Here is a 26,403-nt window from a genome sequence, read left to right as displayed (position 1 = left end):
CAATGTGCTTCTACAAACAGTATTGCTGTATAAATATAGGATAAAGATTTTTGTTTCATAAAATAGCTATTTCTACTTTAAGAATTTGTTTTTTCTTTGATATCTGGAAAAAAAGTCCTCCTGCCTGAAACATTAAGTAGTTGTAGGTTTAGGAAGCAACTTAGCGTAAGAATTTAATATACATTGTAACTGAATATTTTAACTTGAAGTTCCAGTTTGTTCTTCTATTCATTAAAACCGAAAAGAATCTCAAGATACTTCATCAAAAAACAAAGGGAAGTTTTATGATCTTTCTTGGTATGAATCCCATTAAGGGATTAACAGTATGAGTCAGACTCTGAAATGACAAGGCAAAAATATATTATTCAAAATATCATTTTAACAGTGATTAGCTGTTATCTGGAAAAATAGATTTCAGATCACTCAGTAGTAGCTGTATTTTGTTGACAATCAAAGTTTACAAAATAAATTTCAATATTTTTTAGTATGGCAGGTGATGAATGTTCTCCCACAGAGGTTATATCAGAAAATCAATATTTCTAAAATTGAAACAGTATAGGTTTGTATTGATCCATGTGGCTAAATCAAAATGAAAGGCTTTGTAACAGCTTTCTTAGACAGCCTGCTACCCAGTAATGGCAAACTATCAATTTTAGCTTTCCACTGATAAATCAGCTTGAAAATTGGATGTCAAATTATATTTTTTTACTGAAGTTGTGATTTTTTTCTGCCCTCTAACCTTTCTTGATGTGTTAGATTGGTTTATAAGACTAAGCTCTGCCTTTTTGAAAGCAGTTGTCAAAACTGACATTTAGATACATTTTGAAATAAAACCTAAACTCTTGAAGCCTAATTTTGTCTACTAGCTGGCTTGCTGGTAACCCTATGTGTGCACCTCTATGTAAACAAACATGAATATATGTTTAATACTGAAAATTACATTGCTTTAATACTTCAGGTGTATATGTTTCTCTTTTCTGATCTCCGGAGTTCACAGAGGTCAGGTCTTCAACTGCAGCTTTTAGAAACTAATGCTCCAGAAATTATTTTAGCTTTCAGTGGTTAGGAAGATTGATTTTTCTTTAACTGACTGATTTTCTTTTTTATTTTGTGTTAAGTGAGACTTTATGAAATGATAACAAGAACCTCAGTTTCAGCTGCAGGTTGCAATGTGTCCTGAAAACCTGCACTATCGCTCATTGTTTTTAGTGATAGAGAAAAAAGATTTGCTTTTACTCAGAAAATAGATAGCGAAATCCTTTATAATGGTGAGGGAAACCCTTTAATCCGAGTCATATGCAGTAGTTTTCAGTGACAGCTGACAGTGCCATACCTTCATGTCTGTACAGCAGAATATAAGTTAGCTTGAGTAGGTATTGATTGTGAAGTTTGCTGTTGTATAATTACTTCTGGCTGTAGGAAAATGTGGTCTGTATTGATCTAGATAGAAGCATTTGACTAGCAGTTTCCCTTGGCTAACAGTGAGTGTCATCTTTCAGCCATGATAAATGGTAACACTCTGGGTCAGCATAATTACTTGGTGGTGATATGAACCTCCTGTACCCTTCTCCCTCTCACACCAAGGAACCACCGTAGTCATCTTAATCTGAAAGCCATGATTTACTGAACTAACCAGCCCCTTAATAAAGTCCTTTCCTCACTCCATGCAGTATACACCCGCTTTAATTGTGGCTTTATACTATTATTTTAAAAACTGAACTGTTCTGTTCTGAATCCACAAGTATGATTTTTCTTTTCCCTAACCCCTGTCAGTCAAGCTAGACCTGCAGAAGGCCAGCTCTTGTAACAGTCTTTTAATCTTTATGTTTAGTGTTTATGTAGAAAAAGGAGGAGGATTAAGGTGTTCATCGTTTTGACACACTGCTTTTCAAGTCTTGGAATCAAACGTTATTAATGCACTGGCAAATTATTAGTTTACTGCAATGAAAACTGCTGTATGAATTTATTGTCAGCAGACCTTTAATTTTATAGAGTAATGTACACTCTGGATGTGCTGCCTTATGAGAACAGATGAGGATATCTTTTCACAATATGCTGCTAGAACAGCTTCATTTACAATAATTTTGACAACTCATTTAATAGCAGTTTTAAATGTAAATTTTTTTAAGTATTAGCCATTTTTCTGTTTGCATGTATGACTAATAGGTGACAAATATGTTATCAGAAAAAGGAAATTTTATTTATTGCTGGAACAGAAAACTATGATTTGTATTGTTTGGCATCTTTTTAATGGGGAGTTTTCAATTTGTTATCAATATTTCATTAAAACTTCGCAGCATGTTGTTGAAAATGGATTTGTGTTTACTTGCCAGTAGTGTAATATGGCCCTGGGGTAATGGCTTTTTGTTAAGTAATGTTAGTTAAAGAAAATCTGGCAATAGTTTTAGATCATTTTAAGACAGCTGTGAAGGGTTTGGATAAAGGTCATTTTCAATGATTGTGCTTAGTTAAATAAATGTGAAGGGTTTCACAATGGGAATCTTGCTTTTCAGTATGCTGTCATAAATTTCCCTTTAACACATCTGGGAATACGAAGTAAAATGTAGTTGTTTCTGCCTTGAAGGCAATGTATTTTATATTTTCCTTGCTTTGTTTGTTTTCCCCTTATAATGCTGTTTATTCACATAACTAGAGTTCAAAAGGTTTTACTTTGTCATAAATTAAATCTTCTATTCTCTGACAGTTTGTGGGACCCGCTGGATATAATTTTCAAATGGTTGTAACTCGAAGATTTTTGCTGAGATTTAGTCATTAAAAGTGTTAAATTTTCTGACAACTCAGCCTCTATTGTGACCCCGGTTCATTGCTTGCTCTCTCCCTTGGCCACAGCTGGCCTCTTGCTGTTCACAGCTGAAAAGTGAAATCAATGCTGGGTCTAACAAAATGCAGATGAAAGCCATTCTGATCATATATAGTCATTTCCCGTAATTTTATCAGCCTTCAGTTTCTTAAATGATCTCTGGAAATCATTGTTTGTTCATGTGAATACAATATCGAATTTTGTGATAAAGTGTCCTGAAAAGCAATACTTTCTTAAGCGTTAGTAGTGATATACAGCTCACATTGCCATAGCACGACTTTTTAAAATACCAGTCTGCTCCTTCCCTTGTTCCCTCCTGAAGAGAAGCACTGCGTACCAAACCCCATCCAAGAGCCGCTGGCTGAATCCTGCCAGCTTTGAGCCTTTGGAATCTTGCAAATTGAGGTTTTTATGTTCTACAAGGCTCAGAGCTGGAAAGTAAGAACTCTTACCATGTGTCAATCCACATTGCCATTGATCTCTCATCCTTTTTATTTTTATTTGAGCAAGATTGGTAGGAAAGCTATGTTGCAGTTAGAGGTGGCAGCATATGATGTAGCTTAATGCTCCAAAGGTCACGGAACTACAATGAGTTTGATGGAAAACAGCCTTTCTCCTTATTTTAAATGGTTCCTGCTTCGATTACAGGCATTTATTATAATTATCAAGAGATTAGTCTGTTGTTATAGAATCCTTGTAATGGAACCATTTAAAAGGAATATAATGGCAGTTTATTGGATTTTGCAAAGGAAAAGAGAACAGATAAAGTGGTGTTTTTAAAATGGATCAACTGCTGCCCTAAGCACACTGATTTTTTTCTTTTGTTTAACTTCGTGTTTCTTTTTGTTTCACAGTTTTCAGTTGCATTCTAAGTCACTTTTTTTCAATTTTGAAGATACTGTATTTCTAACATTTTCATCACAGTCTAACCCTACGCAATTTAATGATTAAAGACATTCCTTCCATAATGATCTTAAACTATACGTATCATAGAATGTATACTGTCTTACACAGCTGCTTTGTGATTTTATTAATATTCCCATTTTAAAAAATGGCAACAAAAAAGTCCTGTAGATCAAAAATAATATATAAAAGAAATTGCGAATTCTGTATTTTATCAGTTGAAGTGCAGCTAGGGTGATTTCTGTATTAGCAAGATGCCATAATATTGATGAAGCTTTGTGAATTTCTTTCATGTTCATATTGATTTCCCCTACTTTACAGTTGTATTTACTGCACTTACTCCAGAAGAATAAATGTTAAGATTATAAATCAATCATCTTATTCAAATGTTAGAGAATACTATTTGTGACCTGGTAGTGAATGTAAGTACTAGATGATATTTTTAAAATTTACAAGTTTATAGACTTAGGTTTTTTATACTAGATACTAGTTTATATTGCAAGACCAATGAATTTCGCAGTATATGTAAGTATGTTGTATCTTTTGTATGAACACCTTTAAAGGTTTGGGCCAAATCTACATTCTTCTAAAGAGGAATTACAGAGCCCAAGTCCTCCTGCTGAGAATGTGCTGTCCTATGCTCGTTAGCTGAGCAACAGCATGAGTTACTTGGTACTGCTGTTAACCTGAAAGTTAATTGGCTGAAACTTAGTTGACATGGGGCTATTTTGATGGCACTGGGGAATCAGCCCCAAAATAGCAGTGGAAAATTATATAACAGCAAACTACAAGAATCAGGTTACAAGTCTGCTACTCCAATATCTGTTGGTTGCCAACAGAGGAGGCCTAGGGAGGAGTGTAGTATTTCCCTATGTGACTTTATCGTGATACTCCCCCAGCATATCCTCCCAGCTTTCAGCAAATTGTAGCTCAGGGACTTCCTGAGCCAGAGGTGATATCCTTGAGTTTAATAACTTTTGGTGGTTTTTTTCCCCTCTGTGAAAGGAAATGTCTAATCCCTTTAAGAACTCGTGTAAACTTCTGCTGTCCACGATATGGCATAGCATTGAGTTCCACACTTTGAGTATGTTGTGTGAGAAATTCACACAAAGTGTACTTTAATTTGTTTTGAACTTACTGCTTTATAATTGTATGTTGTCCCTAGGTCTTTTCTTATGAGAAATAGAGAGTCCTTGTTGCCGATTCACCATCTTGATGCCATTCATAATTTTAAAGATGACTATCATATCGCTCTCAGTTGTGGCTCTGTTCTTTAGCTGAGGAGATCTGAAATGGCCTGTCCACCTTTCTGGAGGCTCGCCTAGCAGGCTGTAGCTTATTCTGGAGTAGGTGTCTGTTAATCCTTCCAGCTGGAGCTGTTTTACTTTGTGTAATAGCCAGAGAGAAGAGAATGACATACACATGTACTGTTTCTCTCTCATTCGCTACCCACCCTCCCGCATCTGCAATGTGCCAGGTTGTAGCTTTATTGCCGTTAGGAAGCTCACCAGCAATGACTAAAGCTTCCTCAACCAAATCCACACATCTACACTGACTCAATATTTTCAAAAAGGGAAAAATAGTTAAAGCTTGGATTCTGAATTGGAACAATGTGGTAAGAGATGAGCCTGGGCCTGAGCCATATGAATGTAGTCTTTTCGCTCCCCATTGCAATTAATGTTTTACTAGTGCAAAATGAGATAGCATCATCAGAAAAGGCTTACAGTGTTCCATTCCACAAAACTTCAGTGATTCTGGGAGAGGCATGTGTCCACCGTACCTTTTCTTGTATAATTGTATTCACCTTAATACAGGAACTGTAACAGTCTACATACAAATTATTATTGGCGTGTATGTTTGAGAGAGAAGCACGTCATTGACAGAGCCTGCAAAAAAACATTTTGATTTGCTGTCACAGGCTTTCAGAGTATCTCAGGAAGACTGCGGGCATAGCACAACGCTATATAGTGAATTGCCTTCTGGTGCCTTTGGATGTTGGTGAAGTTAGAGCATATGTATATTTCACACGGATGAATAACTATGTCTCTATTTTTTTATATGTAATGTACAAACTAAATATACTTTGCTTGCAAATTTAACTTGAGAATTAGGGAGAGTGAGAGACTCTCCTCCTAGTGCATATACCTTGAGCACTGAATGACATACAGTTACTCTTGGGCAAAACATTAATCTGGGGAGTAGACACTACAGCCCAAAGTAGGGAAAGATTCCTCTTCATCTTTCTAAAAGTTTCCAGATAGTCTTAGTGCTGGGCCTACTACTCCTCTAGGATCATTGGAGCATTACAACTGTGTTATACTCATTTTATTTTGTTATTTTGGTATGCTGCCAACATTGTCCTATGGAACAGAAGTAGAACACACATTTCTTTCAAGAGTTTATCTCTCATGCCAAAAAAGCATTTAATATCAGAAAGAGGAAGGCTTTGACCTGATTTCTTTCTTCCTGCTTAATTTCAAAGGCTTGCTGCAGGCAAATGAAGGTTTTGGAGATGTTCACTAAACAGTTTTTATAAACATTTGTAGTGAAAACACCAAGTATTATAAATAAATGAGCTATCACCAGCTCATCCAACAATCCTCCATAATGTTTCCTGTATTTTCCTTCTACTTTCTGTTTAAGTTTTCAGTGTTTCTTCTGAACTTATCGGCTCTAAAGGCAGACTCTGAACAGTTCTATACCGTCAGACATTTTTGTGACAGCAGGATAGGTCCTGAGAGAAGAAATGACTGGGTCTATGCATTTGTGACTATTAACTGTTGACTGATAAAACTCTAGCAAATTAGTGTCTGAGAAGGTTGTATTACCGAGAGTTAGTTCTGAATTTGTGTTTCATTGAGTGTGAGATTTATAGTGTTTCTTTTGTACCACGTTAGCTGTGCTGAAGGCTGCACAGATATTTATGAGTTATCAACAAAAGGGTCTTCGTTGTACAAGGACTGACGGTCCTGCTGTTGACCAAAGGCTGGTCAGGCTGCATCAACAAGACTTTCTATCAAGTAAAGAAATTATGGCGAGATGCAATTACTGATAGGGAATAAGTTCTGAATCATAGTCCTTCTCACTTGTCACCAAATCACTACAGTCAAAGACACACTGCAGTTGTCATTAACCATTTTTTTTTTTTCATTATCAATCTGTTGAGGTATAATGCCTGTTTGGAAGATAATATTGCTGGTGTCAGGAATTAATTCTCAACACAATGTTCTAAGTGTGGTGGAGGGTAAAGCAAGATATTTTCATAGCACTATAGGTAGATATCACAGTACAGTGTCATTTTCCTAACCTCTCCCTGAAGCTAAATAATGGAAGTATTACATCTTTTTTTAAGGCATAAGATAAATTGAATAAGAACACTTTTTTTGCTGTGAACAAGAACTTCTTTTTCTCTGGGTTTTGTTCTTTTTCCAAAACCACAAAAGAAACTTCTGACAGATTCAGTGTTAAACTAGAAAGAGCAGCTGGCTTCTTGGTCCATAATTCAGCTTTACTACACCATGGGAGGATATTGCTATTAAAACAATAGTAGATCTGTTACATATTGTGCCTTGGTTTGTATGTGTAGTTTGGAACCATATCGCTAACTGCAATAATTACATAACATCTACAGAAAGAAAAGGATGCTTCAAGTCAATGATAATATGACTAAAGCAACTTAATGTAGATAGTTTGGAAAAAGAAAAATTCACAGAAGGTCAGCAAAACAATATAGAGGAAAGAACTATTTGGTCATCTTCTATTAGGACAAGGAGTTATAACCTTACACTAGTTCAATTAAACTTTAAGAAAAAAAGTAACACAGTGGTTGAGCAATACAGAATACAGACCTCGTGTATATTCAACGCACCTAGTCCCATGTTGCTTTGGTTGCTTAAATAAAGCATGAGATACTAGACAAAAGCTATTCTAGATTTGTATTAGTTACTTATTTAATGAAAAGTCCTATAAAGCATGAGATGAGAATAGAATCTACACTCATTTTCTGTATAAAAGGTTAATAATCTTTAAGAGTAATCTAGCAGCTTTTCATGCTGGTGTCAATTCAATTAATTTCTTACTAGGTGTGTTGGAAGCTTTTCACTAGTTTAGCTAGCGAAGTTTGGTTGTTTGCTTCTTAAAAAAAAGAGCGGTTTTAGCAAGCAGAAAAAAAAGTTACCAAAATAACCTCAACTAAAGTCTTATTTGTATGTAATAAACAGTAATTTCTATACACCTTTGCCTACCAGTGTTCAGTGTTTAGTGTAAAAAAATACATTGATATTCTACCAATAGCTTAGAGCATTTTCTCAAATTTTGATGGAATTAAGCCCCTAACATATGTCCTGAAACATGTCTCATTTTAAATATGTTGTTGACTTTAATGGGATTTCCCACAGGCTTATACTTAAACAAATTCATACTTCTTTTTAGAATTGGGCTTGAATTATATTTTTTCTTTAAAAATATGTATATGCTACACCACAGAGTCAGACTCTCCAAAATAATGTTGTTGATTTTTTACATAATTTTATGCATAATAAAGAGTATTCTGTTTTTAAGTATTTATCTATTAGGCTTTCTCAATTGCTTTAATAATGTAGTCTGATTTTTAAAGAGTATCAGCATTTTTATTCCATTGCTTGACTTCATATAGTTTTTGTTTCCTGAATGTATATAATTTTATGTTCTTTTTTTTGTATCAGTTCAAAAGAATTTTGTTTCCAGTAAGGCATTTACAGTCTGAATCTGGGGATTTTGAATACATACCCTCTGATTCACCGTTGCTGTTTTATAGCAATAAAATTATAACCCTGTTCTTTGAAAGAGGAACTTCGAATTTTTTTAAATTTAGACAGAGGAGATGATTTCACAGAATCACAGAATCACTAGGTTGGAAAGGACCTTCAAGATCATCAAGACCAACCATTAATCCAGCGCCACCATGTCCCCTAAACCATGTCCTGAAGTGCCACATCCACACGTTTTTTGAACACTTCCAGAGATGGCGACTCCACCACCTCCCTGGGCAGCCTGTTCCAATGCCTGACCACTCTCTCAGTGAAGAAATTTTTCCTAATATCCAATCTAAACCTCCCCCGGCGCAACTTGAGGCCATTTCCTCTAGTTACTTGGGAGAAGAGACCAACACCCTCGTCGCCACAACCCCCTTTCAGGTAATTGTAGAGAGCGATAAGGTCTCCCCTCAGCCTCCTCTTCTCCAGACTAAACAACCCCAGTTTCCTCAGCCGCTCCTCATAAGACTTGCTCTCCAGACCCCTCACCAGCTTCGTTGCCCTTCTCTGGACACGCTCCAGCACCTCAGCATCCTTCTTGTAGTGAGGGGCCCAAAACTGAACACAGTATTCAAGGTGCAGCCTCACCAGTGCCGAGTACAGGGGCACAATCACTTCCCTACTCCTGCTGGCCACACTATTGCTGATACAGGCCAGGACGCTGTTGGCCTTCTTGGCCACCTGGGCACACTGCTGGCTCATGTTCAGCCGGCTGTCAACCAGCAAATTTCTGTGATTTTTGTCTATTGTATATCTCAGGATTCTCTTTAGCAGGTCAATCAGGTGATGAAAAGACACCTCTGTGTAACTTTTACTTGTAGTAACATAAGACTGGGACAAGTCAATCGACCACTTTCTCCAATTCTTTCATTTAACAGGATCCATATAACCTATAATTCTCATTTTCTCTATCCTTGGATTTCACTCAGTCATGTGAATTCTCTGACCTGATCCTTCCCTTGACAATTCAATGCAATTCTTACATGCCAGATTCTTTTGTGAGAACCCCAGGTTTTTACTTTCTCTGCTGTTGAGAACTTTGTTACTTGAGACAAGAGCAGTAGGATTCCTATCACACAACTTTTTCCCAAGGTGCAACTAGTTCTCGCCATCTCCTCTAAAATGGGCCTGGGTTGATTAGTTAAATGTCAATAATGTTGACATCTTAAGTTAGATAAAAGGAACTCAACTGAGCTATCATTTGGCATAATTTGACAACCTTAATCTTCCAGTAAATTACAACTGTTAATTGCTAGTATTAACTTCCCAGTAATTGAACTGTGCGTCCCAGATTGCAAGAAGAGAAGACAAATTCTACCAGTTCATGGGCAATTTGGTCCCTGTAGGAAAAGCAGTTTCCAAAAATAAGGTGATAACCAACCTTACAGCATCTTCAAACATAATTTCTGTTGAGCTATATGGAGGAGATCTGGTGCAGCTAAATGAAGCAAAAGTTTCCAAAAGAATGAAATTGATGAAGAAGAGAGACACCATATTTTCTGCTATGTTGGTCATTAGAAATTGGAGAACCTCTGAGGCTGGCATAACCCTCTCCATGGGTCTTAAGCCAGATGTGACTTTTCAACACTTCAAGAGGAACTCTTACCTAGGGCCTGTGTCACAAGGAACTTTGGCAGAAAATATTCTGGATGATCCAGATTCACAGCTCAGAGAAAGTAAGCCAAAAAATACCATAACCAAATTGCCTTCAAGCCCAGGTACAGACTGAGCCCGGCTCCATTTTGTCTCACTTTCTCCCACTTTTGAACTACTTCTAGAATATTGTCTCTTCTCAATTCATAGCTTGTATTTCACAATCATGTGCAGTTTTTATTTTTGTTTTCTTGGATCAGGAAATTTGGCTACCCCCATGCTCTGAAGGGAAAGCAGCATGTCCTGCTCCCTTATGTATGGTTCCTTCCCCCATCAATTGTCTACCTCAGTACTGATCCAGTCAGTAAGCTTTCCTTTCTGGTGTAATAATAGATTGATTCGAATTCCTGTTCTTATTTCTCATCTTCCATGCAAACTATGGCAATAAAGTCTTTTAAAAAAAACCCTGCAATGAAGATGTAAAGGATGAAATCAGCTTAATTAGCAAGGTTGAGGATTGTAATTCTTCATGGTGATTCTATACAGAAAAGCAGTGGGGTTTTGTATAAATTTATTAAACTGCTTTTTCCTTAACTGTAATATTCACTTAAGTAATAATTTACAGCCAAATAAAACCAAATATACATTCTATATTGTTTTTGTATATTTGTATATTATATTTGTAAAGCATATCCATATAGGAAGTCATACTATACAATATCAACTGAACTATAAATGTACATGGAAAATGCAGATGCGTGTGGTCATGTCACAGATTTGTTCTATAGACAAAGGAAAAATCAGATGTGTCTCATGATTGCTTAACAATTAAGCAACTAGAAGGAAGGAAAACATTTAAAAGTATATCCAGAATAATGGATTGTCAAATACTTTGTATGCAAAAATTCTTTAACACCTTTGCTGCTTATTTTTCAAAATGCACAAAAACACACATTTTTTTTCAAGACAGAAAACAAGAAAGTTTCAATTCTGTGTTGTCTTTTTTTTTTTTTATGTCATGTCTGCTGCTTCTTCCATGAGTTTTGCAGAGCCAAAAATAAATCACTAGGTCATGCTGATATATTTTGGGATGTTTTATGGAAGACTGTTTCTATACTTCTAAAGACCCTCTTGACTGTCAGAAATAAAGTATAAATAGAACAGTTTTGATTTACTTGCCAAACTGGTTTCTTAACTCTTACAAAAATTCCCAAGAACAAAAAAATTCAAAGTTAAGATTACTTCAGCATTTGATAGTATTGTAAACATGGTCTCTATTAAAAATTCTATAGCACTTATGGCTATGCCACTTGGCAAATGTTTATTTCATCAATACAAGTTGCATTTGCAGATAGGAATAACTGTTTATACACCAGTCAAGACATATCCACTAATTGGGCCAGCATGTCTTTGTTTCAATTCTTAAAAACAATATTAAGTTTAAAGCTAGATATGTGCTTTGCTTTTAACTTACGCTGTACTTACAGATGATACTTAGAAGAAAAAGAAATCTGTCTCAAAAAACTTGCAGAAAGTGTAAAACTTCAGACTTCTATAAATTTTGAATTCAAAGATTTCAAATTATCAAGCTTGAAATAACATTTTGCAAATCATTCATTTAAAATAGTGTTTTATTAGACTTGCATTTTAATAAACAGCTCTGTATGATGGAAATTAAAATAATTGCCTAGGTAAAAGTGTATTATTTATTTATTAGATTTTGATTACTGTTGCCGTTCGTTGATAGGCCTCAAGGAAGCTAATTATTTCATCTCAATGCCAGGTTTATGTTAGCTGTCTTTAAACAGTTGCAGCTTGAATAATTTATAAAGGTTTGAAACAGTAATTCATTATGGGTTTTTAAGAAATACTATTTTAGAAAAAAGCTCTGTGTCAGTTTTAGAATAACACTTTAAAAATATTTAAATAAAACATCTTTTCTTTCTTCTAATTAAAGGTTTTGAGAGACAAAATTTCTATTCTTGGATGCCATACACTTTGAGCCATGACTTATAAACAAGAGTAACGAATGAGATAACCAGTCCTAGCTGTCTATCTCAACCGTGCTGTTTATGTTAAAAGTACAGCTCTAGATTTTTTGACAAGTCATTGCTGATTTGCCTTGAAACTGGACTGTAATGCTCAGTACCTTCTTCAGTAGTTCTTTCACAAGAAATTCAGACACCTTAATCTGTGCATCTGGAATGAGGCAGACAGTTGGGGCAGCATCCTCAGCAGTCACATATGTTATCCCTATTTTCAAGTCTGAGCCCTTAGCATTTGACCTTTAAGCAAGCCAAAGAGGCACCAAAGTTTTCAAGAGCTTCCACAAGCTCTCTTACTTTGGATACCCACTTTGAAAACTTGGGACTGTTTTTTTCAGTTGTTCAACCACAGTAACCCTAGATGAAGCAACTTTTAGCTAGTGTTTAACTCTTCTGGAATTGCAGATAAATCACAAAAGCCTAGATTTTTTTGAGAAGCTAAGGCCTTTAATGTGACAGATAACAATCTTGAAATACAGAGTAAATTATTTTTCTTGTAAAAGGTGCCTGCTTTGTCAGAATATTTGCAAATCTGAGAACTTCTGTGATGTGCCAAGGTGGACTGGATAGGCGTGACATTTACAACAAGCTGATGAGGCACCCCAAGCTCCAACTTGCCTATCTGGGTTTCTTAATTTGTTAATTCTTAATTCTTAATCAGTGGTATTATTGCCATTCAGAATTCAAAGGGAAAATGGATATTATTTTTTTCTTTTCAGAAAAGGTAGAAAAAGCTACCTAAAGAAACTTGTGCTGTTTGTTTCACTCAGGAGCAAAATATCCTATCATTTACATAAGTAGAGAAGATAGCAGAAGGCAGAGGAGGAGAGTGTCTCTGTGAGATTTGAATAAATTGATCTCTCTGTCTTCCCTTTTCAATATTACACCTGAACCAAGCAAATAATACTAAAAAAAACAGTTAGATGGGCAAGGGTGACTTTTGGGGGAGTTGAGTTTTGGGTTTTTTTAAATGAATTTCTGTGCAAGAAGGGAGTCAGACAATAAGATGCTATACTAGAGGCAAAGCATAACTACAAGAGACAGTTCTCTTAATTTCCATTGGTCATAACACTAGTATTTGTTTTTTCTGCAACCAGTTGTTCACCTTCCCAAGGCAGAACTGAGTCACCATGTTTCTGACTCAAATGCACTTTGATATTCTTGGCTGAAAGTAGAATACAGTAGTGAGCTGTATTATCAGACAAATGCTGTCTACAGAATTGTTGCTGGAAGAATATTTAAGGTTTGAAGCTCAAGAGATGCACTACATTTGATACATGATTTTTAAAAAAGAAAACAACTTTAATTCTGTAAATGCCTTAGGTAGTATCATAAGAAATTTATCTATTAAACTTAACCTTGTTCAAAAACCAGTATCATTATGGAAAAATTAATAGTTGTCCTAAAACATTTTCTATTTAGTTTATTAAATCAGCATTTTACTTCATTAAAATTAAGATAAACAAGATATTTTCTGATATGTTTATCTGACTTCTTATGGATTATAGCTGTAAAATGGCACAATACTTTCCAGATGATTTAGCCAAAAAGTTATACTATTTCATGAGGACTCCTGTTTGCTGTGTTCAGAGGGCACCTAGTTTTTTTAATCTTTTAATTTGACACACAAGGTACTTAAGAAGCAAAATAATATTGCTACCAGCAGGTGGTATACTTGTATAAACAGAAGAAGAGTTGAATAGAAATTGTGTTTTAAAACTTTTTTAAATGAGAAAACAGTATTTTGGTTAAATATTTTTGTGAAAAATTATGACAATATAAGTTCCTATGAAAATGCCTGATTTTTCCCTTTCATTTTTCTAAATTAATAAAAGCTTCAAATTTTTTTATTTTGAAATTTTACTTAATGTTGTATTTCTTCACAGCAGGAGTGTGTAAGTTGACGTTATGATACCTATTTCTGATGTGACGTTATAACAAACATAATAATCAAAATGTAAAATAAATAAGTTTTATTTTCTTGAAATGGGAAGATCATTTGCTAGATAGTTCAGTTTTTGTGTCAGTGAAACTTCAATATATTTCTGCATTTTGAAGAGAAAAGCTGCACATGTAGCATGGAATACATTTTACTTAATTTTAGCCATCTACAATTATGCTTCTAGTCTAAGCCATTCTGTCTGTCTCTTTACAGTCAGCTAAGAAAGAGAGAGAAAACCTCAATACACCATTCATTCCATCCTGGAGCTTGTGATACTGTGACGTCATGGTAGTAGTTATGAAATCTTACTAAGTATGGCACTATGCTGAGATGGTTTGCCAATGTGACGCACATCTACAAGAAAGGCCGGAAGGGGGGGTCCTGGGAACTACAGGCCTGTCAGCCTGACCTCCGTACCGGGGAAGATTATGGAGCGGTTGGTCCTGAGAGTGCTCACAGGGCATGTGCAGGACACCCAAGGGATCAGGCCCAGCCAGCATGGGTTCATGAAAGGCAGGTCCTGCTTGACCAACCTGATCTCCTTCTATGACCAGGTGACCGGCCTAGTGGATGAAGGAAAGACTGTGGACGTTGTCTACCTGGACTTTACTAAAGCCTTTGACAGCGTCTCCCACAGCATTCTCCTGGAGAAACTGGCGGCTCGTGGCTTAGACAGGTTTACTCTTTGCTGGGTGAGGAACTGGCTCGATGGCCGAGCCCAGAGAGTTGTGGTGAATGGCGTTAAATCCGGCTGGCGGCCGGTCACAAGCGGTGTTCCCCAGGGCTCGGTTCTGGGGCCAGTCTTGTTCAATATCTTTATTGATGATCTGGATGAGGGAATCGAGTGCTCCCTCAGTAAGTTTGCAGATGACACCAAGTTGGGTGGGAGTGTTGATCTGCTGGAGGGTAGAAGGGCTCTGCAGAGGGATCTGGACAGGCTGGATCGATGGGCCGAGGTCAACTGTATGAGGTTTAATAAGGCCAAGTGCCGAGTCCTGCACTTCAGCCACAACAACCCCATGCAACACTACAGGCTTGGGGAGGAGTGGCTAGAGAGCAGCCCGGCAGAAAGGGACCTGGGGGTGCTGGTTGACAGCCGGCTGAACATGAGCCGGCAGTGTGGCCAGGTGGCCAAGAAGGCCAACAGCGTCCTGGCCTGTATCAGAAATAGTGTGGCCAGCAGGAGTAGGGAAGTGACCATGCCCCTGTACTCGGCACTGGTGAGGCCGCACCTTGAATCCTGTGTTCAGTTTTGGGCCCCTCACTAGAAGAAGGATGCTGAGGTGCTGGAGCGTGTCCAGAGAAGGGCAATGAAGCTGGTGAGGGGTCTGGAGCACAAGTCTTATGAGGATCGGCTGAGGGACCTGGGGTTGTTTAGTCTGGAGAAGAGGAGGCTGAGGGGAGACCTTATCGCTCTCTACAACTACCTGAAAGGGGGTTGTGGCGACAAGGGTGTTGGCCTCTTCTCCCAAGTAACTAGCAATAGAACAAGAGGAAATGGCCTCAAGTTGTGCCAGGGGAGGTTTAGATTGGATATTAGGAAAAATTTCTTCACTGAGAGAGTGGTCAGGCATTGGAACAGGCTGCCCAGGGAGGTGGTGGAGTCACCGTCTCTGGAAGTGTTCAAAAAACGTGTGGTTGTGGCACTTCAGGACATGGTTTAGGGGACATGGTGGCGCTGGATTAATGGTTGGACTTGATGATCTTGAAGGTCCTTTCCAACCTAGTGATTCTGTGATTCTGTGATTCTGCGACATAACAAAAAAAGCATTAAAAATAAGTGTCCTAAAACATTGTATATTCTTTCAAGACATTTTCCAAAAGTGCATTTTACAAAAATTTTCATTTATTTGAAACTTTAAAAAGGCTTTTTGGATTTTGGGGATTTTGTTTCTTCTTTCTTTGGAGTGATGACAACACATTGTGAAATAGCAGAAATGTTCTAACTAAAAATCTGAGTTAAACCACAGGGAATTGTTCCAACCCCTTTCTCTTCCTTTTCTTCAAAGATAGTATTAATATATGTCTTAATTTTTAGTAACCTTAAAATTTATTGCATTTTAGTGTTTCTAGGGATACAGTTTATTATTCCTAGAATTTGGTTTACTTGCATTCTGTTGCTATTGATATTTTGTTACTAAAAAACCCTTTGTGATTCTGGTGAGTCAAACACTGACAATTTACGTATCCACTTTTTATATTGCCTCAGTTGTTCATTCAGTGTCATTGGATTGACTAAAACTAACTAAAAGTTATCTTGCGTTACTTTAAATTTGTGTCTATGTTAAATCAGTTTGATAATTTAAAAAGTTCTACTTACCTTTAGTTTTACTTTGTAGACATTTGAGTTATTGTCATTTCCATTGATAATTTTTTAAGAGGTATGTGACTTTTTTCTTATGTTTTTTTCCCATATGGCTTTATGCACAGTTAGTCTTATTTCCCGAAAACTAATCCTTCATGGTCTAAGTTTACTACTATTTAATAATATAGCAGGCATTCCAGAACAAACATCTTATTCTGGAGATCTAAACTTTATCAAAAAAATCTAGACAGTCAGGATAATTGTTAGTCCTTTTTTGTGTGTTAGTTATCAGTTTGTTCCTTCAGACTCCATGCAATATACTAAAATCCCCAATCTCTATACAAAATGTCTGCATTTTATATAAATTTTCCTGATGATCAGAAACAAGTTGTCAGACCATGCAATATAATCTGGGAATTAACTCTTAGAAGTTTGTGTTTTAGATACTACCATCTTTATGGCCACAGCCTCCCTTTCACTTCTACTGGCATTAGTCTCCTTTCTGATGCCTCATCTAACTGAAGATTAACACATCTGGAGATATTTCTGTTTTCAGCTTCCCTGTTCTATTTCTCATCTTTTGAACTTCAGTGTTCGCAATTTTTTTACTGAAATTAAGTAATAAAAGTTTCAGCAGTTGGAGGGTTTCCTTAAGAGTGTGTATTAAATATACCTTTTCCTAGTGCCTAAGCCATATAAATCACCCCCTTCTTTTCTGACAAGAATGCTACACTTTAAAACAACCTTAGAAAATTCTTCTCTAGGAATTTGGTGGATCTTTAATCATTAGTCATCTTCTGAGAGTTTTTGCTCTCTCTACATTTGTAGCAATTCTCTGTTCCTCTCAGCTTTGTCCTTCAAAAAGGACAGCTTTCTGTCCTTTGTCCTCCTTTGCATTATTAATGCAAGACCATTAGTAACGTGATAATAGGAGACAAACTGTGTTGGCAGTTTTCTCTTCGCTTTTCAAAGGTGACTTCTCTGCTCCTGTTCTGATGATCAGTGGTAGTATTTTCTGTTACTGCTCTATCTCACCCTTATTTCAAAGTCCACATGAACACCCTTCCCCTCCACTAAAACCTTGCAAAACTACAACACACAAATACCAATCTCTGTAAAAGTTTGCAAGTTTATGAATTGCATTCACTCTTCACAAGTGTAAACAACTTCAAAACTTTTTCTTTGGTATTTTAAAAAACTTTTACCATTCTCCACTCTCTACAGGGAAACCTGTGGATCAACTAATATGTAATCTGCTGGTAACTTGTGCTTCATGTATTATCAATTGTGTTAAAATGAACCATTTTTTCCCTTTTTCTGTTCATAAAGTAATCATAGAACCCCACAGATCAGCCCTAAACTTCACAGACTTCTGGAGTTCGCTTCCTTAAACCAAAGTAGCTCAAATTTCAGAAGTCTCAAAATCTTACAGATTATCTAACAGATATTCTTGATAACCCTATCCATCCATAATTATTCACACAGATTTCTTTCTCTTCCCATCCACTTTCACAGTTATTTCTCTTCCACAAGTTTCCACAGTCATTGGTTTTCTTCTCACATGTATGTTCCTTACAAACTTACTATTCCTCCATTTTTTCCAGCTCAGTGTTGCTTTTTCATCACCAACCAATAATTACATTTCAAACCTTTCATCTATGCTTTTCAATTTATTTACCTCCCAATCTGTTTTCTTTGTGGGTTCCCATTTCCCAGTATCGTGGAAAATACTGCCAGAAGAAACCTTTTAATGGGTCCTTCTGTTTCACTCCTGCTCCAGTAAAATTATTCCAATTAATATTATCTATTGGTTAGATCCTATTACTTTTCTTTTTCAATTCCTCACTGCCTAACTCTAGACTTTTAGAAAAGTCCTTTTTCATTTTTAGGGCTCTGACTTTGTCTGCATTTCTCCTCAAATGTCACCAAATTCCTGTCTTATGTCTCTTCTCATTTTAATTTTTCACATTTTGGCAGCCCTACACAGAATGCACAAAAATACCTCTCATCTCATGACACTTCTGAATATGGCAGTGCTGTCATGGCTTCTAGCCATGCTGCTGGGATGCAAGTCATCTAGCTGGACTGCTGGGCTCTCCACACCATCTCCTCCAGCTGTCAGCAACCGGGACACTGACTGCTTAACCAAATTCGCAGAAAGCTCCATTTCCTTCTCTCTCACTTCTACCCATTGCTAGTTTGCTGCACTGATTACAACTACAAGATAAAGTGGAGAAAAAGCTGGCAGTCACTGACCATCCGGCCATCCCCCAGGAAATGCTATCCCTAACCAACAGCCTAGGCATCCCTTGTTTGCCCAGTGACACAACCTCACCTTCGTCACCATCACCCAATGCTTACTGCCAGTGCCCTCTCCACCAGCTTCTTATGTTCTTCTTCATGGCCTATCTTCCTGCTGTTATGTCACCTCACCAGTTTGTGAACGTAACTTCATTGTATTGTACTGATATCCTAAGCCTTGTAGCCCTGCTTGCAGCAATCAATATATCATCCACATGACTTCCCCAAGATGCATCTGCCCAGCTTCTTTCAAAAACTACAGTGAGAAGCTTCTCACAAAATAATTGAATCACTCAATATCATATTCGTAAAAAAACTTGTAAAAGATTAAATATTACCTAAATTTCCCTGAGTATTTAACATCCTTCTATTTAAATCGTAAGCTCTTTTTCCCTGAAACTCTGCAAATATACTCCTGATGTTTAACAATAATAATTTTTGTGCATGTGTACTTACAAGGAAAAAAAAAGTGTTGCTGTTTGTAAGACTGCCTAAAGATTTTTTTAAACTCCTATTTTAATATTTTTACCATCTTTTTCAATTTTTGTTGCAGTAGATGTTTCTCAGGTTCATTGACATCTTTATTTCCTGTGTTGGTATTTCCAGTTTTTACTATTTTTGGTATTCTTTGTTTAGAATTATTCTTAGTTTTCAAGGTTTCTAGTTTTATTTATGGCGTTCTCTAGCATACTTTTTGGAAAAATATAATAGACATTTGTCATTTTTGTAACTAAAAGGATCTTTTTTACATATAGTAATTATACTAGTTATGTTAATTAAAGCTTCTTGTATTTGTTTCTGTTCATGTCCAGCAAGGCTTTGTTGTCTTTTAGCCATTCTAATGTGGGGTGTGATTTTTGCATACCTGGCTCACCATCTTGAGAAAACCAGCAGTCACTGTTTCAGCTTCAAGCATAGTCAGAAAAAACGTTGCCCTAATGTATTTATTATATTTGTTGCTATACCACTTCTGAACAGTACCTGCTCTTTCATTGTTACAGAAGACTTTAGTACTCTAGATCTTCTGACAAATAGGTTTATATTTTGGCCTGTACTTTTTAGCTGTAATAAATATTGCATAAGTAATAATTTGTGGTTTTTGTACTTCAAGTTTTCTTTTACTTACTTTTTTTTAATGTTATAAATTTTTTGTTCTTCATATTACCGTAGGGAAATGCTTTATACTTTTCCAGTATATATTTTTGCTCATTTCTCAAAACATAGGCATAATTCCACACTGTGAAAAGAATTATTTTTCCTTTTAAAATGTGTTACATAAAAACAACTGGGACCAATTCCCAAAATTATAGATCATCAATTCCTTGCCTTTTCTATGCAGTTTCCCAGTATTACAAAGACTATGGATTCTCTGACATCCTTCCAGTTCTGCGACCCACCTCTTTTTCCAAACAACTTTTTCCCCTTCCCCCATGCCTGCAGGCTTGTTCCTCTTCATTAACATATTCGAACTTAATCTCTTCCATCTGGCAGCCCATCCTTTGGGCTGCAGTCAGAGGATCTTTTATGGACATGTGTACTACTACTCTCCACTGTTTGTATTTGCCTCTAGTTGCTCTAGCTGTAGGTGACATACAGCAAACTGCAGTTGAACGTGACCAGGGACTGGGTTTCACAGCCATGGAGCTGCTGTCACAGATGCTGACTGCCCACAGAGTGGACAAAGGCTGGCTGTTTAGGACAGCTAATATTCATAAGTAAAAGAAAAAACCCTTCCCATACATTTCTTCGGAGCTGTGGCTGAAGGAGTCAACAGAAAATCTTTTCAAAAATTGTCTTTTAAGAGTCTGACTTACAGACATGTGAAAAGGCAGGGAGGACTTTGCTATACAGACATGTGAAAAGGCAGGGAGGACTTTGCTGTACAGACTGGATTGATACTCTTCTAAATTGTTTTGGTGGCAGAGCACTACACAATTTCTTCTCTAAAAGGGTAATAGACTGGGCTACCTGAAATACTTTAGTCCATCTCTGTAATCTTAGTCCCCAAATATATGGACAGTGTGTGTGTCATGGTAGCAAAGAGTATTATAGAGAATTCTGAGCAGTGCTGAGTTTGAGAGTAACTTGCCCTTGGGAGACTTCAAAGCTGCTTGCTGTAACTTATCAAAGTCCACCTTGGCTATCTGGGATAGCATAAAACCGCTTTTCCATCCCATGCTGGCCTTTAACAAGACAAAATGCTGTTTGAAGTAGGAGAATGTACACAGCAAGCTGCTAAGCAGGCACTTAATGATGGCAGTGGCAGTGAAACAGAATTTGTAATCCTTCAATAACTGTAGTAAAATAGGGCTTGTTCCATTAAAACATGAACATTCTGTGTCTGTATGAGATACTGCATATGTGATATTTGCGATTAAGTTTGCAATATGCACACCACTACAAATAACATTTTTCATTGTTAGTAACCTTATAATATCACTAGTTTTATACCAGCCCTCATTATGATGAGGATGAGAAAGGTTTATTTTACAGTTTGTAAGGAAATTATCTTGACAGTTGAACTCATGGTGCAGATTTCTTTGGGTCATGTGTTTTAGAGGGCATTTTAAATAACTTTTCAGTTAAAGGAATACAGATACATTTCTTTTTTGAAGTATATAGGAGTAGCTCATGAATGGTGCTATGAACTTTTAGTTCTTAAAAGAAAAATTATTACAGTATGCTTAATATGCACTTTTTCATTCAAACAAGCCTGATTCAAAATGTCAGTTAACCGGTATAAGATATGGGGGAATGAGAAATTACATGTAATCTAGTTGGCTGTGGAAATAAGGATTATTAATAATATACATTATTAAGAAAAGTAAAGCTTATTGCAATATTGTACTTGTCACAAAAATAAATTGCTAAAATGACTTGATTTAGTCAAGTTACTTCTAGGAAAATTAAGCTGTAGCAGAAAGAGATGTGGACAATTTGCAGGCATGCTCTCTTCTAGGATTGACTTGTGCCTAGTACAGCATTAGAAAGTATACTTCTGCTTGATTTACAGCCATCATTTAGAGCTATCTAGCAGCTACCTAAATTCCTGAAAAATCTTGTATAATCCTGAATAATATTGACAGATATTAGAATTAGAATAAAAGTATTTCTGAAGTACTGTAATATAGGGGCTAGACAACTTAATACTGATTCAGTCTGAAGGTCTGTACTTTTAAAGCAGGTTAAATTCTTAATTTTAGGCTGGATTTTATGGCCACAGTCTTCTACTTTACTGGTATTTTTAATCTTATCCAAAGATGTAATAATACAAATTTTTAGGAAAATCCCATACATATCTGTGTATATAATGCAAGTGATGAAATTCAAGCATTCAAATCTTTCTGGAATAATAGCCAACAGCTTTTCAGGTGTCTGCTTTCCTGCTAGCAATAAGGTAGGAGAAAGTGTCTCGTCTTTTTATTAAAGATGTTGTTCAAAGAGTCAAGGGTAAATCTGAGAGTAACTGATTAAGATTCAGAAACCTTTTCTTTAGGGTTCAGATCTGTTCCAGTATCTGGAAGTATATAATGACATTGTGGGATAGATTCCTGAAGAATGCTCTAGGAATAAACTTGTGTGCTAAAAAGTCACATAATCTGTGATTAGTAATCAGGTTTGTGTTCTATTAGTTCAAAATTTTTATTTTGTGCCATTATTATGTATTTCAGACTTCATCCCTGCTTAACTTTTAATCTTTCTTTGGACCCTCAAAATAGACTTTATCCTCTGACAATTTCATCACTTCTTTACTTAGCGCTTCATTAAAATAGTGGCTTCAAAATGTGGTTTCCTTTCAGCTAAGAATATACAGTATTCTTCAGACTGATTAATGAAATTAATGGAATACCAGATTAAACACAGAACAAATTAAAAAATTAATATTTTTAGTATTTGAATATTTCTTAATTTCATAAAAGATTTTTAATTCTTACATAATTGTATCATTGTTATCAACCTAACAGTCTTTTTTTTATTTTTGTGGAGACAAATGCCTTTTCAGACAACTCTTGTGTTTAAATGCATTTTCATTAATTAAAATTTTTACCCCTGTTTCATCATGACTTACTCTTAGATGGAAGCAAAAAGAGAAAGTTTCTTTCCCTTCAAAACAATCACTATGATAAAAAGCCTGCAGGATTATCTTTGCTATCATCCATTTAAAGCACAGACTAGGAGTGCACAAGAAGTCTTTAAGCTTCGTCTTTTAAACCATGGGGCAATTGTCTGCCCATTTTTGTATTCATACTACATAAGGGTCAAGGGGATTTAGCAGTCGCAGTAAAATTATTCAGTGCTTAGTGTAGGAGTAGAAATGTGGACTTATACTACAGGCTAACACAACATCTGTGAGCAAAAACTGTATCATAGTACAAAACAGGGCCAACAGCATCCTGGCCTGTATCAGCAGTAGTGTGGCCAGCAGGAGTAGGGAAGTAATGATGCCCCTATACTCGGCACTGGTGAGGCCGCACCTCAAATACTGTGTTCAGTTTTGGGCCCCTCACTACAAGAAGGACGTTGAGGTGCTGGAGCGTGTCCAAAGAAGGGCAACAAAGCTGGTGACGCGTCTGGAGCACAAGTCTTATGAGGAGCGGCTGAGGGAACTGGGGTTGTTCAGTCTGGAGAAGAGGAGGCTCTCTACAACTCCCTGAAAGGGGGTTGTGGCAACGTGGGTGTTGGTCTCTTCTCCCAAGTAACTAGTGATAGAACGAGAGGAAATGGCCTCAAGTTGCGCCAGGGGAGGTTTAGATTGGATATTAGGAAAAATTTCTTTATGAAGAGAGTGGTCAAACATTGGAACAGGCTGCCCAGGGTGGTGGTGGAGTCACCATCTCTGGAAGTGTTCAAAAAACGTGTGGATGTGGTGTTTCAGGACATGGTTTAGAGGGCGTGATGGTGTTGGGTTAACGGTTGGACTTGATGGTCTTGGAGATCCTTTCCAACCTTAGTGATTCTGTGAAAACCAAAGTAGGCTATTTTACTTCAGCAAAAGAAAATTGGTATTCAAGATAGCAAGATATTCCTGTCTCATAGCATGCAGGCCAGGCCGTTAATGCTGCATCCTCCCACTGTGGAAGCTCAGAGTCACTGCCTCACCTTTACAGAAGGTGCTCTGAATTGCTCTCTGTGAGGAAGCAGCTCCCACTGAACTCCTGAAGTTGCCTCCTCATTGCTTGTAGATAAGTAAAATGCCTGATCTGCAAGGCAGCAATGAAAGTAGGGCCTTCACGCACACTCAAGAAGGGCATAGTGAAAATGTCATTCAGAATGCAAAAAAACTCAACACACTAAAACTGACAGTGTGCTGCTGCTGAAAAGTTATAAGTAGCTAGAAGGTGTGCTGCTACATCCACTCCGCTTGGTGCTGTGCCCTCCAGAACTGATCCAGGTCTCATGACAGCAGTTAGTTAAGTTGGACAAGAACTCATGCAAGCATGAAAAAAAGTGGTTAAGTGGACTGTAAAAACTGAAAAGGTCTCTTCTACATTAGCATATTTCTGCATTTCCTCTGGAAATGGCTACCAGTGCGTAGCTTCCCAAAATGAAAGCAATATAGGAAACAGTGATTGAAGTAACGCCTAGAAAAATCCAGCAAAGATGTAGCCCATACTACTGAGCTGAAAACTTTTCTCTTTTTTTTTTTTATCTGCCCTTTGTCCACACACCTCCAGGGTTCTGCAGATAGAATGAAAATTACTAGTTTAAAGCAGTGGTTCCCTAGTTATGGTCTCCAAGGTCATGATCTGCAGAATCATTTAAGTGTATTGTGTGTTCAATTACGAGTTTGATGATAAGGACGCATCCACAAACATTTTGGGTATTTGATAGTGATCCAAAAAGTTTTTAAAATGTTGGCTGAAAATACAGCTTTGCCCAAATATCCCACAACATACTTATAAAATTGATGTGGGAGATGTTTGTGTTGATAAGGTCAAGAAGTTGTCTGAAAGTGGAGCTGGTCATTTCTTTAGAACTGAAGTTGAATACCAGATTATTATATATTTGTATGTTTTGACTTGAATGTAGGTTAACAATGGCTTAGATCAGTCCACAGAACTTTAATATTGCTTTTGAATGTAAAAAGGCAATGTAAGGCAAAGATGGCCATGGTTGTTAATGGCTTGTATTAGCTGGAAGCTATAAAATCATCCTAGTACTCTGTTAGTGCTGGAATAATAATTTACCAAGACAATTACCACATGGTGGAATTTTTTTGCTGCTCTAATTCAGTGTTATTAATAATGAATAAAATTGCGATTTTCTCAGGTTGCTAGGGGCAGTGGGGAATTATTTCAATGAATATTTCAGCACATTAGTTTAATCATAGTTCCACAAAATTCAAGTGGGCAATATTTTATACTTCTAAGTTCAGTCTGCTAAGGGACCATAGTCATTAAATTGCAAACTATTTGCACTGAGGTCCATTCTATGATTTACAAGCCTTGTTAAAAACACTGTAAAAGAAAGCAAGCTGTGCCATTAATACTTGTAATTTGATGCTGCATTTGTTAATGGCCTCAGAGTGATTAATGTTTTTAGCAGCAGGCAGAACATTTTGAGACAAGCAGTGCTGAGGTTTATAATATATAAATGCATGTAAAGAAACATTAGAATATTGTAAGTTTTAGTAATATATGTCTTTACAAGATTATGTTTCTGAAATAGAAAAGCAGCAGTGAAATTATACTATAATGTATGTAAATACAGTTCAAGCTGTGGTAGGTGCTGATGTGTGTGTTCTTTATTTCATAGCCAACTGCATGACTTCTGGCGCTTGGATTACTGGGAAGACGATTTGCGCCGGCGGAGGCGATTTGTTCGCAATGCTTTTGGGTCTACTCATCCTGATGCTCTCCTAAAAGCTGCTGTGGAATATGGTCAGTACTAACTCCTGCTTAAAAATATACCTTACGACGTTTTCTTGATGTCCATGAATCCCTGAGATTTGTGTCTCTTCTTTCTAAGGACAGTGCAGAGAATTCCTAGGACAACATATTCTTACACTTTAATGAACCAAAAGACTTGAGCTTGTGGGCTGTTAAATTCTTTGATCCCCAAGGGATTCACATTATACCTCTCTAGCATTCCCAGACACTAATTTTGAGACACTGGTAAAAGTAACTGAATTTGTCTCTCCAGAGTGACAAAACGAAACTGTTAGGCCATCAAACTAATGTGTCGTAATAGTTCTATTGGAGACCTTTCATGAATGAGGAATTAACTGTTTTTAAAAATATCAGAATTTTTATCCTGGAAGGCATAATCTCATCCAAAACTATCTTTGTCTGCAAATCACGAAATACATAAGAATTTGTTTAAAATAATTATTTTAAGGATATGTGTGATTTGACTAGTGAACTGACTACATAGGAGCTTTAGTTGAGAAACTTAAGTATTAAATGATGTTTGATTTTCATGGAGAGGTAGCTGGAGTATTAAAGAGGAAGGAAGAACATGCTTACAAATTCCCTTATATCATCTAAAAGTTTCATATGTTTAGTGACTTCTGTACAGCAGACTGAACCTCAGTACTCCAAGTCTAAACCAAATTTATTTCTGAGGTTTAAGCTTGGGTACCTCTCTAACATATCAGAGACAGGTGTTTTTTAAAGAGTATTAGGTGTTTTTCTGCCCTTTTTTTTTTTTTAAATCTGTAGTACTGAAAAAAAAAATCCTGGGCTTATTTAGCATTTAAC

At 36.7% G+C, this 26,403-nt stretch overlaps 1 protein-coding gene across 4 annotated transcripts in view; it reads left to right on the top strand.

Annotated features, from left to right (window-relative positions):
- The window catches only part of NBEA (neurobeachin), a gene marked incomplete at its 3' end in the record, with an annotated part of 516,829 nt that overhangs the window by 290,876 nt on the left and 199,550 nt on the right, over positions 1 to 26,403 (top strand). For all 4 annotated transcript variants that reach the window (XM_082012155.1, XM_082012156.1, XM_082012153.1 and 1 more), the window contains one exon: positions 25,460 to 25,584. In XM_082012155.1, the coding sequence (XP_081868281.1) occupies positions 25,460 to 25,584 (125 nt within the window). The remainder of the gene's footprint in view (positions 1 to 25,459; positions 25,585 to 26,403) is intronic.

This window comes from Phaethon aethereus (assembly GCF_964289735.1).
Source record: "Phaethon aethereus genome assembly, chromosome: 1".
Taxonomy (NCBI): domain Eukaryota; kingdom Metazoa; phylum Chordata; class Aves; order Phaethontiformes; family Phaethontidae; genus Phaethon; species Phaethon aethereus.
Note: the sequence above shows the minus strand (reverse complement) of the source record. Positions and strands in the feature narration are given on the sequence as shown.